This window comes from Oryza sativa, chromosome 9, assembly GCF_034140825.1.
Source record: "Oryza sativa Japonica Group chromosome 9, ASM3414082v1".
Classification (NCBI taxonomy): domain Eukaryota; kingdom Viridiplantae; phylum Streptophyta; class Magnoliopsida; order Poales; family Poaceae; genus Oryza; species Oryza sativa.
The window spans coordinates 11,615,784-11,633,301 of record NC_089043.1 but is presented as its reverse complement, the minus strand read 5'-3'; the positions used below and the strand labels follow the sequence as shown (position 1 = coordinate 11,633,301).

The window sequence follows — 17,518 nt, the reverse complement described above, 5'->3', positions numbered from 1 at the left end:
TTGGTCCTTCCAATCGGCACCACCCAAATCGCCAATAGCGATATAGAGCGCCGCAATCCCTTTCCGTCTGTCATGAGTTCTCGCCCAAATTGCTAAAAGCAAGGTGACGCCACCGCTGGGAGTGCCCGAGCCCAACGCCGACCCCTTTTCTCAGTTCCGCTGCCGCCGCCGGCGGATAGATATTAGTAAGGAATTGGTGAATACGCATGTTGTGTTTAGGCAATATGGTGCCTGCTATTAATAATTGAAGTCGTGTATCTTTGGGTGGTGATTATGCGAATTGATTTTATTAGTAATTGAAGTTAAATTCCAGTGGAGCCGTAGCTGCCGCCTGATGGTATGATGCAATTAGCTAATTTCAAACCAAACTTGATACTGTCCATTGAACAGAGGGAGATAGTATAACAGCACAAACTGCTACTACATATAGTTTTGACGAGATTACATCAAAGGGAGGCAGTACATATTACCAAACAAAATAATGATGTTCATCCTGTCATCCATCACACAAATTAAGAACATAGACCTTGAGACTAAAATCATCAGCTTTACCTATGTTTCCTCCTAAAACCATCAGCTTCTTATAGCTAATTCCATCCGCAGCAGCAACGAAAACATGCAAAAATATGAACCTGAAGCTTCGGCGGTAGCCTCACTCTCCATTCAGTAGGGCCCTCGATCTCCATTATTCGGCAGCACCCTAGCCGTAGCGGCTCGCTCGACGACTTATCACGATGCAGCAAGTGACGTTGACCACGCCAAATTCACACCTCCCCAATCCCCACCCCGCGTGCGGCCGATTCACTTCCACAGATTGACGAGAGGAGCAAGCATGACCGGATGGAGGGATCTGACCGGGAGTGCTTGATGAAGATATGCTTTCCCCCTCATCTGAGATGGATCTGAACTTGGAACGGGCTCCATCTCTTATTTGCAACGTGTGTTGAGAAGGAAGAGACGCAGACAGATGCGGGCGGAAGAGACGCGGAAGAGGAGCCCCTTCTCTCGCTGCTGCGCGTGGTGATGCACTAATGCGGAAGAGAACGCGAAAGTACAATTCTACCCTCCCACCTACGGTACCGCCTCAATCTGGGTATGCGGTACCACGCGGTATGAATAAATTCCAGTCGTCCGATGCTACCAAATCGATGGCCATGATTTGGTACCGCATGCCCTCAAGGATGGTAAAAAATCTTTTTCTATAATATTAGCATGCATGTGCTTAACTCTAAAATATATGGATGGATATATTCTAAGTTTTATAAATATGATAGATAGAAATGTTGAAATATTGTGGAAATGGTGTTGATTTGTAGTATTCAATAAATCGTACTCCCTTCATCTCAAAACATAAGAAGTTTTTGTTGAATGTGACACATTCTAATACTACGAATCTGGATAAACTAGTATGTGTTTCATGTAATCAAAACTCTTTATATTTTGAGATAGATGGAGTATAGATATGATATTGTAAGCTTATAAGATTTGATATGCATTAATTATTGTCCAGTGATAAGCCATGCTTGCATCCATTTTCTCGGCAAACGAAAAAAAACACGGAATGGAAAAATAGTAAAGGGCAGCAAGAAAAAAAATGGAAAAACAATTGCAGAGAGAGAGAGAGAGAGAGCACCCATCCATCTCCCCGGAGGCGAAACCCTAACCCACCCAACCCATCGCCGCCGGCGAAAACCCTAATCCATCCGCCGCCGAACCGAAGTACACGGTGCCCTCTGCTCCCTCCCACGCTCGATCCACTACCCGCTGCTGTTGACGGGAATGCGGTTTCCCTGACGAAATCGCGGTTCGGCTTCTTGGTTCTTGCAGATGGGGAGACCTCGAGGCCGCGGCGGAGGAGGAGGAGGAGGGAGGGGGAGGTTCGGCGGCGGCGGGGGGTCCCGCTTCTCCGCCGCCCGCGATGACCCGCCGCCGCGGCGCTCCTCCTCCGGGTGGGGGGTGGCACCGCCGTCGCGGCACCTGTGGGTGGGCAGCCTCTCCCCGGGCGTCGCCGCGGCCGACCTCTCGGAGCTCTTCCTCCGGTGCGGCGACGTCGAGGGCATCTCCCGTGACCCCGGCCGGAGCTTCGCGTTCGTGACGTTCGCGCGGGAGGAGGACGCCGTGGCGGCGGTGCGGGAGCTGCAGGGGATCCACCTCCGCGGGGCGCCCATTAGGATCGAGTTTTCCAAGGGGGTTAGTGTCGATCGTCCTCCTCCCGCCCCCTTCGCCACGGTTTGCCACGCTTTTACCGAATTGTTCATCATATTCCCTGTCTCAAAATCACCAGTATCCACCAATGAATTGTGCTTATCTTGTCATGGTTGCAAACACGAATCGCCGAAAAATAAAGCAAAAACTATGTTTCACAACAGACCAAGTGTCGCGATAAGTTAAAATTGGTTTGGAGTTTTGCTCTTAGTCAAAAATCAGACCAAAACAGGATCAACCTAGTATGCTTGAACAATGAACTATAAGTTCTCCGTTCTCAGGCATGCTCGGATAACACAGAACCTTAATTTTGTTCATTTATCCGCATCCTTGCTATCATACGAGTCTTTCATACAAAGAGACTTGTCAGACCTTTGGTTTCACTGAAACGGATAGTTCATTCCCACTATGTTTGTTCATCACCGACCAATAAAAGGTCGAATGCTCTACAGAGAGGAAGACTGACAACTCAGATTGCAGATAGTTAGGACTACTATTACATGGTTTTCCCTTGTTATCCCACTGGGAACTAAAGTTCTCGAACTCAATCAAAGATTCAAAGTTCACTAATTGTGATAAGCACAACAGTTAGCTGATGTCTCAAGTCTGTGAATCTACAAGGAGTTAACTTCCATAACACCAAAGCTCCAAAAACAGGGATTTTAGATCTGATGCAGTACATTGCTGTGGCCTGACTGCCTGAGTGATAAAAATTTGGGGAAAATATATTGCATATGAAACTATCTGGATATTCAGTTTTGCGCACATATAAGCAAATTTAAACAGCTCATGAGACATCAATGAAGGCCTTCCGAAATCCCAGAACGTCAAGATCATTTAATAATCTTGGCATGCCCACATTAATATTTTTGGGCTAGTCGGTACCCTTTCTATCTTCTGCAGCTTATGTTTTAAGTTTGAGATGGAACTCAAATTCTATTATGAAGAAGATAATCTCTCCTTGCTTGGTTAAATAGAGAATGCATATGACAACCACTTTGCTATGGTATACCGGTGCAGGACTTGGTTTCCATAAATTACCACAGGCACTCACAAGAGCTTTTTGCTATTATTGTGCAACCAGAATAGTCTCATTTAAATCCTTAGGCATTCTATTAATTGACAGAAAATAACAGCACTAGTTTAGGAAATGTGATTGAAATGCTCAATATTTAGTTTGGTCTGAAGGACCATGTTGAAGTTGCCACTTGCACATGGCTGAATCTAACAGATCAATCTTCACCTTTCTCACCCTTCATGTCATGACAAGAACTAACACCCAACCAGAATAATATCATTTGAATCCTGATGCATTCTATTAAATGACAGAAAATGACAGTGGTTCAGCAAATTTGATTGAAATTATCAATGTTTAGTTTGGTCTGAAGGACAAGGACTACGAGATGTTGCCACTTGCACAGGCTTAATCTAACAGATTAATCTTCACCTTTCTCACCCTTTATGTCGCGATACATGCTAACAATTGCAATAATATATAGGTTCATCTATATCCCTATTAAAAGCAGGGTTTGTTACTTTGTTAGTAGTGCTTTGGTTTATTTGTGGCATAGAAATGCATACGTTTGTCTTGACTAGCTTTGTGGCTTGAATTCACATAGTGTATGAGACAGTTTTGCAATTGATCACAGGTTATCAATCGAGCTTTTTGGGTAGTTGAATTGTTGTAAATAGCTCTATTTCCATGAAGTTTGATCAGTGATACACCATACCACCTTGATGCTAAAACTGAGCCAAAGATTCATGTCAGATGATGGAACTATATCTTAATCAATGCAGCATCAATATTGAACTGTCTCGTGATGTTGTAAATATGGAACTATACCTTCGTAAAGTTTGATACACCATACAATCTAGTTTGATACACCATACAATCTTATGTTGTTATACTAATATTGAGCCAAAGGTTCATTTCAGATGATGGAACTATATCTCACCCAATTTCATCATCAATATCAAACTGGCTTGAGTTTTTTTTCCCCAAAAAAAAGACTTCATACAAAACTCCTAGTTAAAAACCTGCCATTAAAGATGACCCAAAAGTGCCATAACACTATAACAGAAGTCTTGTTCATGATATAGAAATTATAGAACAAATATGATATTATTACAGATGATATTCACAACAGCAGAAGTACCAAATTTCTACATTGTTGTCCTTGTGATTTATGAGTATCAAATGAAAAATGGATTCTAGCACTTGATAGAGTTGATCCCAACTCTCCTTTTGTGGCCTTATTCCAAGTTTGAAACAGCAGGCTGTGATTGCGGTTCTATGTGGTTGTTTGACTGATTATTTCTTATCATTCATATTGTTTTAAACTGCATCTGGTAGGGCTAATTGATCAGAAGCAGCATGGACATAGGTAGAGCAGACCAATCTTATGTCCTAGAGCTTGTCAGTTAAATAGCAATATGAGCATACAAGTACTTATGGTATCTGTGTTCATCATGATCCATTTGCTACTCTGGACCTGAAATATTTGAATTTACAGGATAAAGGTTCAAGTAGCTCTATGGATGACAGATACTCACAACATGCTGATCAAAGACGTTTTACTGAACGAGGAAGGAATCAGCAATCAAGTCCTGAAAAATCAACTGATAAATCCAAAAGAAGCAGGCCAGCAGAACCTAGTGAAGTATTATGGATAGGTTTTCCTGTTGGTCTGAAGGTAGATGAGGCAACTCTCTGGGAAGCCTTTTCACCTTTTGGTGAGGTTGTCAAGATAACTACATTCCCAGGGCGTACTTATGCATTTGTCCAGTACACTACTATTGCAGCGGCATGCAGGGCGAAGGAAACACTGCAGGGAAATATTTTCAATAACCCTCGAGTTAGCATTTGCTTTTCTCGGAGTGACAGTGTTTCAGCAGAATTTGGAAAAGGTTCCTTAGATGCCCCATATTCCCCCCATTTAAACTCTAGTGTTAGACCTATATTCAGGGAGCAAGATTTTGAAGATTTTCCTAGGGCTAGGCCTTTTGATAGTCCTCCAAGAGATATGTACATGCCATCTCCACATTATGGCCCTAAGAGACTTTCTAGAGATCATGATGATGTGGGTTTCAGCAGGGATAATTATTTGCGATATGGACCTGGAGTAGAGCCTGATCCTAGATCTAATTTTGAACCTTTTAGGATACAAGGGCTCGGTCCAGAAAGAAGGATGTCTGAGGACCCATATGAACAGCATAGGCGTAGCCCTGCTGGTGATGCACCATGGCACAACATTCCATTCGAGCGATCTCAGGGAGCCTTACCATTAGAGGATTCTCGGTATGCTAGGGAAGATCCATACCCATTTTCAAAGAAGTTGAGGACTGGTGAAGCACATGACTCTGAACTTCCTGAATACCCTTTCTCTGAATTTGATCGAGGGAAGGTTGGCTCTGCCTACCCAAGGAGGCCCTTCTATGGTGTGCCAGATGATGACATACACCCCAGAGGCTATCAACTTGCTCCTATGCATGGTAGAAATCATGTTGATCCTTTAAGGAATCCAACTCCACTTGTAGATAGGCATATACCAGGGCATGCACAGGACAGCTTTTCTAGGCATGTAGAAGTGGAAAGATCAACTCCTGAATACCATGAACCCCTTCTCAAGGAAGAATGGAAATGGGATGGTACAATAGCAAAGGGAGGCACACCAATTTGCCGAGCGCGATGCTTCCCTGTTGGGAAGGTTCTTAACTTCATGCTGTAAGTCTGGGTTCTTCACTGTATTTTCTTGTTCATTCTGAGTATCATTATTGACATCTACAACATTAGCTCTGCTTATCGTCTTAATAAAAATCACAAAATTTCCTTCATGGTTCAAGATATATAATACATAGCAAATATATCATAGATATCGTTTTGCCTTTTACATCTAATTTATACTGCATGCTTTTGTTTGCACCTGATGAAGGCTTTTGTAGAGCTATGTTTTGTTCACGTTGTTCTTGATTTAATTATATCTCTGCACCATTTGCCTCTACTCATAATCTTAATAAATACAGACGTTTGCCTTCACGGTCCAAACTACATAATCTAGTTGATCAATTTCTATCTGCATTCTTTTGGTTGTATCTGATGAGATGCCTTTGGTGTTTATGCTCTGTTCTATTGTTCTAGATTTGAGCATCTCTAAGTTCAACATTTAGTTTTAAACCGCTGTTGATTTCATACTTTCAGGCCCGAATTTTTGGATTGCACTGCTAGGACAAGCCTGGAGATGCTCTCTAAGCACTATTACCAAGCTGCCAGCAGCTGGGTGGTGTTTTTTGTTCCAGAAAATGATGCTGACATGGCAGCCTATAATGAATTCATGAATTACCTTGGTGATAAGCAGCGTGCAGCAGTTTGTAAACTTGGAGAAAGGAGCAGCTTATTTCTTGTTCCACCCTCAGACTTCTCTGAACAAGTACTGAGGGTTCCAGGTAAAGTCAGCATATCTGGAGTCATTCTGAAGTTTGAGCAGTCAGATCCAGAAGTTTCCTCGCCAACTCGCAAACCAGAAACATTTGTGAGTCATTTGAACCATGATGTTCGTGCTCATGAGGATCTAGATGCATTGAGAAGAATCAACCCACCAGATATCAGGCCACTTCCTCAGGGTTCAGATTATCTCGGGTTGTCGCCTGGAAGCTATAATCCAGCAAGTGCACATTTGGTTCCGCCTTACAAGTTTGGAAATGCTCCTTCATATCTAGAATCTGAATTAGCTCATCAAAAGCATCCACCTGACTCCCACAGGGAGATAGCACATGACAAGCAGCAGCAACACCCAGATGTATTGCCCTCAAGATGGTCAGATAACATTTACAATCCAAGTCCAGGTTCTGGAAATTTGAATTATTTGGCTGAGAGTGCGATCCCACATACATCAACTGATAGGACACCAGAGGCATACTCATTTGCTCCTCAAGGAGTACCAAAAGTGAGTACATCAGGGTATGCACCAGTTGCAGATGAGGCATCAAACATGTCCTACCCTCCCATGCAACCTGCATCACAGCAGGTAGTTAGACCTCAACAACCTCCATCTCTCCCATTATCGCTTCCACCAGAGCAACTTGCACAATTGGCCACTCTTCTTGCACAACAAAACCAACCAGGAAAAGAGCCTGTGGACAGCTTAAACAAAGAATCAGGATTCATACGGAATCCACATGGACATTCTTCAATGATGCCACACAGCTCAGGTTCTATCCCTGTCCAAAACTCATTGCCACCTGCTCCGCCATCTGCATCACAGTTACAGGTTCATGCGCCACCAGTTCAAGGTTCAGTGCCACCAAATCCATCCATTATGCATACACCGAATGCTCCTATGCCTTCTCACAACACTTTGCCTTTACCCCCTATGCATCCTTCGGGAAATCCAGCTCATTCTTCCATGCCTTTGAGATCGTTCGTCCCTCCTCTTCCTGAAGGCCCTCCACCCCTTAGGCAGCACACATCAAGTGCTCTACAAGCGCAACCTGCACTTCCCTCTGGACCACAGACTAGCCAGCAACCGTCTGCTCAGGAAGACCATCACGGAGACCCTCAAAAGCGCCTTCAAGCAACATTGCAATTGGCAGCAACCCTACTTCAGCAGATACAGCAACAATCTAAACCTGGTGGCCAGAAGTAGATGCGAGGTAATTGTTTGCCTAAAGATCTCTTTTAATTTCTGTACCATTTACACAAGAATATGAATCATTGTCCTATTTGAACCAAATCGTTTATGCCATCAATGTAATTGCTAAATGGTTTGTATATTGTTTAGGAGAAACTCTTGCCTTGTATTGTTCGTTTGGTCATTGTTTTCCAAACTTTTACATGATAATCAAACATCAAGGACATTGCATTATCATTTTTACTCTTAATGCCTGTCTTTACACAAGTGTTGTATTTCTGTCACCTGCTAGATAGAATTATGTTTGGAACCCTGGCTGTCAATTAACCAGTGAATGAAATTTCGGTTCAAAATTTCAGAAACAATTTCATTATTTTCGAACCCCCTGGCCAGTCATTCTCTCAGCCGAAATTTTCCAGTTTTTCTCTCTTTTTTTTTAATTTGGTAAAAGTTTATTCAAATTCAGTCAAATTATGTTAATTTTTTCAAAAAAAAAAATCAGTCCAAAAAGTGCCGAAAATCCTGAATTTTCTGGAATTTCAGTGCTACCGAAATGGCTGAGATTTTAAGCGAAATCAAAAGTGAAAACCCTGTTATTAACATATAAATTTTAAGGGGAAAAGATATTTGTTGAAGAAGCAGGATGCAATCCCTCTCTGTATGTGATACATTTAATTCGTCTGAGTATATATATATTCGTAAACTAGTGGGACTTGGGCAATTATGAGTTGGAACTATTTTATTTACTTTCTCATGTTTATGTAGTAATTGTGGCAAAAGCAGGACAACTTTAGTGAGATATATTTAGTATGCTTGATTTAAACTAAAAAATTTTCAATACATCATTTGTGCTTATGCTGATGATATTTTCAAATGCCATAGTCTGAACCCGCTCTTCAATTTCAGCATTCCATGTCAGTAGTAGAAACAAGAACCACCTTTATTTGCTGCAATCACCACTTACAACAGTTATATTACCTGTCATGACAGGTTAAGGAAATTTGCAGCCTGCAAGGATCATATGGTGATATTTTCTCCTTATTACTGAAGAGCCTGAGAGTCTGAAACTGCTGGTGGGCACCCATACCTATACCGGATGTTTTGTTAACATAGGTTCTGCTATGAATTAGCATTGCAGTTTAATTTTGAAAGCTTACTCCTAGGTGGCAACCACCTCCGTTGTCTTGTCTGTATAAGATTGCACCGTTCATCTTTTCTCTCTGTTTTTGTGTTAATCAATGCATAGACCCATGAATACCACTTCCCTTTTTGCATTCATACATCATGCATTCGTCTCATCGATGTGTCGTCTCTCTGAAATTCCTTTTGCATGCTTCCGCTGTTCGCCTGTATGTTTTTTGACAGTGTGGTGTACGCCTCCATTCATGAGGAATACTAGTAGTGTATACTACCTTCGTCTCAAAATAAGTTTACTTTGTACACTGTCTAGATTCATGTACAAAAGCAAACTTATTTTGGGACTAGGTAGTATATCTCATTGAATACAACAATTTTGTGGGCAGTTATTATGAACTAGACTGTGAACAGAGCATCCCAAAAGATGTCCTCCGCAGGTAAGATTGAAGTGCAAGAAGAGGGAAATGCATATGCCATTCTACTGTCTACTGTACTGAAACAAGCTTACTGCTATGGAATTTGGAGTACTCCCTGGGATGCCTATCCTTCAGATTTTATTAAGGGGTTTCCCATGATGCAGGGGTGGGAGCTTTATTAACCTTTGTGTGCTGTAAATTCTTTCACTACTTTCAGTGCACACCAGCTTTATCTCTCTGCCATGTATGGTCTGTCTGCTAAAGTGCATAGCCTATATATTTGCTGTTACTGCAAACTTTAGCTTGTTAAAAGTGTTCATCTGTAGTATCAGAGTTCAGAGTTCCATGGAACAGCATTGCAGCAGCCAATCTTTCTCACTTTCCTTTTTTTTATGTACTATTGTTTTAAGTACTCTTGGTCTCAACCCAATGATGGCCCTATGTGTGGCTTCAGTGCTTTGAGATTTATTTAATTCTGCTTTGTTTGCTGAAAGCAAGGCAAATTCGTACGGGTGATTCAGGCGATTGTTGCCTGGTCCTTTTTTTTATGAGAGGATTTTTATTTATTTATTTCTTGGGTATGAGAGGAAACCTAGCAGCAAGCCAGAAGTTATGGATATAAGATTCTTGCAGAAATATAAAATTATGGAGGACATTTTTCGTCCTTCATATACTGTACAAAACCCTTAAAAAAAAACAAGGAGAACGAGTAGACGACACATCAACGAGAAGCTTTCTTGTACAAATTGTGCTGATAATGTTAGGCCGTTTGAAACCTAGGAATTTCATACGATGATAATGCAAGGAAATATAAGGAGTAGCTTTCTATCTTTACACCAACTATAAATACATACAGCCATTTAATTTTGCATATCATGATTTGAGCCAGTTATACACTTGCATAACTCAACGACGGAAATGGATTCTAATCCTCGAGGGATGTTCCATTGTCTTCCAAATAATTATGAAAAAAAATTAAAAAAATAAGATAGATTAATGTGTCGAGGGATGTTCACTGTTCTTGCATTGTCTTCCAAATATTGCATTGTCTTCCAAATAGTTATGAAAAAAATTAAAAAAAATATAAGATAGATTAATGTGTGATATATTACTTTACAAATATGCATTCAAATTCAATATTCACAAGTTGTAACAAAAATAATAAATTAAGCTCTAATTAGTATACGTGTGCTCACTATCATATTTGTTTTGCAGAAGTCAAATTTAGACGTGTACGTTGGCAGAGTGATATACCATATATTAATCTATTTATCAATTTTTTCTACTTTTATATAAATATTTGCATGGAGCATCAATTGGAATATCCATGCCACCCTTTCGAAACTACTACGATTTCTTCGTAAGATTATTTCTTAATCTACATTGGTTAGGTAACTTTTCCCAAGCTATTTGTTACTCTATCCATCCCATAATATAAGGGACCAGATTCATTTCACTATAATGCGTCACATCCACCCAAAATACCTTATATTATGGAACAGAGGAAGTGGCTTTGTAATATATAATTTTAATTTTAATTAATTTCTATAAGCAACTGTCCATATTTTCGATCTTAAAAACTGCATTGTAAGCTGAATTTCGCCCATCAATTTAAATTATATATTTGTCTATGATTTGCCTTTTTCAACTTTATATCTCACATTTTAGTGACATGTAATAAGTCGAAGATCCCAATCCAATTAGGCCATTAACAGCACACACATGTGGCATTCAGCCCAACCCATAACACGTAGGAGATTCACGTAGCCAAACGAGGTCCATGTAGCCAAAGCTGGGCGTGCATTCTTTTGATGAAAAGCTATCATGCATCGCGGGGGAGAACGATGCGGCCACGCTGTGGAAGTCGTCGCCTTGCACTTCGTGGCATGGTGCGACGCCCCCACCCCACACCCCGTGCGAGATGGTGGGGGTCGTTGTTGGCGAGGCCACCACCCTGAGCTCGATGGGACAACGTCGACGCCAGAGAGAGCTGTTGCTGTGCTGGAGAGGGAGCTCAGGGTGGTTGGATCCATGACGGAGATGGTTAGATCCATGCCGGAGAGTGAGCCTTGTTGTCGCCGTTGAGCTCTTTCTCACCATCGCCGACCTGCTGCCCGTCGCCCCGTCAGATCCGTTGGGGAGAGAGAGAGAGAGGAGAGAGGTGCGTGCAGCGGGGTGAGCGGCGTCGATAATGGGGAAAAGGAGAGTGGCACTGGTTGTGGGGGATAGGGGGGACGGCGCCGCCTCCTGCCACCGAGCTCCCGCTGTCCCCTGCTACCGAGCCACCGACCTCGCCGTCCCCCGCTACCGCGCCAGGCCCCGCCGCTGGTCAGAGGAGGAGAGGTGGATCCCCGATGGTGTTGTCGCTGCTCGGTCCACCGGTCGGAGGAGGAGGAGAGGTGGAGCCTAGCTGGCGCTGTTGTCGCTTGGGCCGCGTCGCTGCCATTCTGCTCAGCTCCGTCGCTAGGGAGATGCTTGGCGTTGCCGCCTTGCTTCCTCTCCACCAAGGAAAAGACGTTGAGAAAGGGGAGGAAAAGTGAAGGAGTGATAGTGGTGGGACCCACCACAAGTGATATGCATTGTGGAGCATGTAGCAAATACAGTTCTTAGGTGGTGTTCTTTTCTCCTGAAGATGAAGATGAAGATTAAGATTAAGTTTTTAACGCAAAACGAGGTGGTATTAGCGTATGATTGATTGAGTTTTAATTATTACAATCTTGAAAATAGATTAATATGATATTTTAGAGCAACTTTCATATAGAAAATTTTCACACAAAACGCACCGTTTAACAGTCTGAAAAGCGTACCATGAAAATCTTAATTTTTATCTAACTCTTATTGAAGAGAAGAACGGGACCTTAGTCTACGTGGTGTGCAAGGATCGGTAAAAATCTGTGGCAGACTGCTGTTGCTGAGAGAGGCCCCGCCGAGAGGAGGGCGTGGCCGCTTGTTGCCCTCCATATGCAGGTGGGCTGTCAATGTAGAGCTCCACGCGCGGGGAACATCACGCCATGTCACCACCCATGCGTGTGCATGCGGAAACCGGCGATGGAACGGCAGCATCTCATGCGGCGTGAACGCATGATGATGCCTCCTGTACTCCTGTGGCCCTGTGGGGGTGGCGATCCCAAACACTGTAACGTCTCCTGGTTGCCTACCAAGTGCCAACTACTATGTCCCCCCTTTGGCAGCTTTGTTTTGCCTTCTTTTTTTTAGAAGGGAAAAAAATACTCTTCACCTCCATGGTGGGCCCCACATGGATTTGCCATGAATATGATGAATTTTACAAAATACTCAAAAATCCCACATGAAGTAGTTCGATTTTCATGTGAATTCGCAAAAAATGTCATGCATGATATATGCTTGCTACTCCGTAGAACTCGCTCGCAAAAGTGTTATTGTTGAGGTTTCGTGCTGAATGGTTCGATGGCCGAATGATTTCTGATAATTATTTGAAGGTATTAATGAATAAATTAAATATTAGGAAAAATAAATTTAAAAAAATTCTCTAAAAACTTGAAAAAGCCGTATCATTTAGGAGCTAGAGAATTCATCTATCATTCTATTCCTTAAAAAAAACATGGCATAAGATTTATGCTTGTCGCAAACTAAACCCAGTTCTTCCAACATCAAATATTTTTGACATGAGGAAGAGATGCAACGTTAAATATTTACAGCACCAACGACCCTAGGGCACCGTTCATATTCATGGGTTATTGGGTTATGACATTGTTTAGCAACTAGGTGGCATTATCTTATACTCTCTCCGTTTTCTATTTCAAGTTGTTTGACTTTTTTCTAATCAAACTTATTTTAGTATAACTAAATTTGTAGAAAAATATAGTATTATTCTCAACACAAAACAAACATATTATCAAACTATACTCAATGTTAGATTTAATGAAACTAATTTCATATTTAAATGTTATTTTTTTCGATAAATTTGGTCAAACTTAATAAAGTTTGATTAGAAAAAAAAAGTCAAACAACTTATAATATGAAATGGAGGGATTACAATATTCGGTTATTATGGCTGCACATCTGCAGTGCAGCAGCAGTCCTGATAGAAAGTTTGTTGGGTCCTATAGCAGAAATACTCTTCCGAACACAACCATAAATTGTTTTGTTCTAGAAAAATCCGATATAACTCTTATTCTAGCTACTTCCCTTCAAGTCTGGAACATATTTTTGTTTGCCTAGAAATTTAAAATGCCCCAAAAAAGGAAATATAAACCGGGAATCCTTGGCGTCGGGCGCTCGACGCCAGCAGGAAAAATCGGGCATCTCGGTCGCGTCTCCTCCAGCTTACGCGTTGCCCCCACCACGCACCCTAGCACATACTCCATTGCAACAAATCATCCACATATTTTGGAAATCCTCTTTTAAGGAAATTTGTTTCATTTTTTGTTCCAAAAAAAATATTTCACCTAGTGTACTCACAATGTTTCACTATGTATAGATCTAATGTTGCAGTGAATTGAAATATTCTTTTGCAACAAATTACCCACATATTTTGAAAACCCTCTATTAATGGAATTTGTTTCATGTTTTGTTCCACAAAAAATGTTTCACCTAGTATACTTATAATGTTTCACTATGTATAGATCAAATGTTGCAGTGAACTGAAACATTCTTTCGCTATTTGTTGAAACATTGTTTTTATATAAGGTGAAACAACGCCCAATTTAAATGACCGAAAGATTTTCGATCTAACAATTCCGATATACTTGGTGGAACAGCGCGCAGCATATAAAAATAATTCAATAATAAGCTAAAAAAAATTTCGTCGGAATATATCCATGTGTGATCTTGTTTTAAAGATTTAATTGCAACGAATTTAATGGTGCAATCATATCATGATTTGGATAAATAATTTAAGAAAAAAAATAGTTTAATGTGGTTTTGCACGTATGCGTTATGCTGACATCAGCACCCGATTTTTCTCTCTCCTCATCGGGCGCCCGATCCTGAGTTGCCTCAAAAATAAACTCATGAAGTTATCTAAAGGGCTGTTTGGGAAACAGGGACTTATTCCAAATACCTGTCACATCGGATGTTTGGACACTAATTTGAAGTATTAAATATAGACTAATTATAAAACACATTCCATAACATTAGACTAATTCGCGCGACGAATTTTTTGAGCCTAAATACGCCATGATTTAATAATATGATACTACAATAAACTTTTGATAATTATGGATTAATTAGGTTTGAAAAATTCGTCTCGCAGATTAGCTTTTATTTATAAAATTAGTTTTTTATTAATCTATGCTTATTACTCTAAATTACGTCCAAATATCCGATGTAACATGTACTTAACAAGTTTTAGCCCCGTATAAACACTCTCGAAGGGTAGAGCATCGATTAACTTTCTTTCCTGTACTCCATCCAGCACCATTACAAACTAAAGTTGATCGAGTACTACTAGTCACTATAGTACACTACTTTGTTGATCCATTAGTGATTGATGTAATATTCAAGCAAATCATTAATTAGTACTGATGCATCTTATGTGTGTGCGTGAGAAATTAAATCTCTCAACGAATGTTTGTATATGCAGGCGCATGCTGAGCTACCTAGTACTGGAATCTGAACATGCTGCTCCTTTTCTTTCTTTGATTCTAGAATACTGCTCATCTAGTTGTAACAGAAAAGTTTGCAATAACTGAAATACAGTAAAAGTTGGTAGATATCATCGATAGTCAGCTGATCAATGAAGGGGATACTAAAATTTCCCAGATTTTTTTTTGAATTAATGGGTTTCTTTTGTGTGTGTGGTTAATTTCCCAGAGTACTGCTGGCTTAGTAGTACCAAATTTAATTTACTGACTACTCCAGAAAGATCAACACTTAACATACTCTAGATCAATTAGCTAGGTAGACATCAAACCATATTAACCATATAATAATACCACTACTTTAACAAAACTGGCATAAATACATTTTTTGTAAGGCAAACCAGACGTGCCTCAAATCACTTTTGCATGATACTAGGTGACAACCACAAAAAAAAATTCAGTGTTTGCTTGTGAAAACATTTTCACCTGTATAACAGGTATACACCTATATGGCACAGTGTATGTGTATGAACTGTTGTGTTTTTTTCTTCAAAAAGGAAAAAAGAACTGTTGTGCTTTGCTTTTCCATTTCATAAAAAAATCTAAAAAGAAAATACTCGTAGATAACCGTATTTAGGTATTCTTATATCGGTAACAACTACTCCCTCTGTTTTAGGCTATAAGACGTTTTGACTTTGGTAAAAGTCAAACGGTTTTAAGTTTGACCAAGTTTATAGAAAAAAGTAGTAACATTTTTAACCCAAGACAAATTTATTATGAAAATACATTCAATTATTGATTTGATGAAACTAATTTAGTATTATAAATATTATTATATTTATCTATAAACTTAGTTAATCTTGAAACAGTTTGATTTTGACCAAAGTCAAAACATCTTATAACCTGAAACGGAGGAAGTCGACAACATATTTTGCATTCAATATATATTACTCCATCCGTTCCAAACATAAGTAATTTTTGCATAGTGTCAAGTTAAATATTTTTAACTTTAAGTATTAATGACAAAAAAATAAAAAAGATCAATCATGTAAAATTGATATTACTAGATCTATCATTAAACAAACTATCATGTAACTCTTTTTATTTAAAACATTTTATTTTATAGACATTGTTGGTTAAAGTAGTATGTCCAAGTTAAAAATTACTTATATTTTGAGATGGAGTATTTTGAGATGGAGGGAGGAGGTCACTTCTATTTTCTTGTAGGCCTCAACATTCCAACGTCGCAAAGCATGCACGATGGGCAATCATCAAGGACAGGGACCTTGGATCCACCATGCAATGTGCCATGCACCTTTTGACCTTTAATTTGCATGCATGATTGCCAAGCAAATCCCCATATAGAGTTTCATCCGAAATAGTTTAACCAGTGGGTGAAATCATATACCTACGACTAATTAACATAAATAAAAAATAATTTAACATAGCTTGTAAAGTCATGTACCGATAATCCAATAGCTCTGACACCACGTCCAAGGTGATTATCCTCGGTTCCTCACAATAAGTGATTTTTGCAGAACTTTATAAGATTCAATTTAGTTTCTCTGGGAAATTGGAAAAAAAATATAAGAGAGTGTGTGTTTAGAGACATGCCTAATCTAGAAGAAAAAACAACAATGGCGTTATATGGGGCCTAATTGTTTTCCCAATTTGTGATCTCGGACTTGCTTCCACGCAAGCAGGGTATGGTTAGGTGGGTTTTTCCGTTTTCACGAAATTCTTCCAAAATTAAACTATGTAAGTTGGTTAGTAGTATACTAGATTATGTGAACTAAAGTCATTTTTATGGGAGACGCAGATCAGGGCCCTACTGATAAACTATTCTTGGAATATGTGTCCCCCCTGATTAATTATAAGAGCAAGTGAGATTATTTTAGTAGCAGGTGCAGCTAAGATTTAGCCAAATCTGCTTGAAAAAACCGTGCTTTCAGCAACCTTTCTGGTTCAACACATGATTAAAATAGAGAATGCATACTAATTTAACTTTTCTAGTAGGAAGATTTCTAAACATGACTTATTCTGTCATTAATGGAACGGATTAAATTGCTTCTTTTTCATGATGCTTACAAAGCAAAAGGTCAGGTAAAGACATTTATTGGTGCGTCACAAAATACAGAGTTAACTTACCAGTTACCAGCAAATTGCCATAAAGAACATTGAACACTGAATTGACCAGTTTTTTTACAGGTGAACATTTACTTAAAGCATGCCAAAAAGTGTACTACTTGTTTAACATAACACCTAACATAAACATGCAGCCCCATCGTTTAGCTTATTCGAGAAATAAGCGAAACAACATATTTGCAAACCAAAAATAATTTATTAATAAAATTTTTATATATGTGTTCTTAATGATCTAAAATTAAGGTTGAAAAATAAACTTCGATGAAAAAAAAATCCCAAAATCAACTCCAAATTTAAGTTTAAAAATTCAAATTTTGATTAAGCGAAAAGATAAGTCCGATTGTGACATTGTTTTCACTGAGGGTTATCAGCTCCAACAACTCTTATCTAAACTCCTCAGCAAAATCGGGGAAAGGCTGAAAGAACC

At 39.8% G+C, this 17,518-nt stretch overlaps 1 protein-coding gene across 2 annotated transcripts; it reads left to right on the top strand.

Moving 5' to 3' along the window:
- The first annotated feature begins 1,604 nt into the window (after window positions 1-1,604).
- Window positions 1,605-9,092, top strand: LOC4346659 (flowering time control protein FPA). 2 transcript variants are annotated; one of them, XM_015756992.3, is made up of 5 exons: window positions 1,605-1,719; window positions 1,828-2,190; window positions 4,719-5,929; window positions 6,404-7,854; window positions 8,823-9,092. In XM_015756992.3, exons 2-4 carry the CDS (start codon window positions 1,828-1,830, stop codon window positions 7,845-7,847), a joined length of 3,018 nt encoding a protein of 1,005 aa, XP_015612478.1. In that variant the 5' UTR covers window positions 1,605-1,719; the 3' UTR covers window positions 7,848-7,854; window positions 8,823-9,092. The 2 variants fall into 2 exon arrangements, with proteins under 2 accessions (XP_015612478.1, XP_066160388.1); XM_066304291.1 differs by having other exon boundaries at window positions 1,605-1,726.
- The last annotated feature ends 8,426 nt before the right edge of the window (window positions 9,093-17,518 follow it).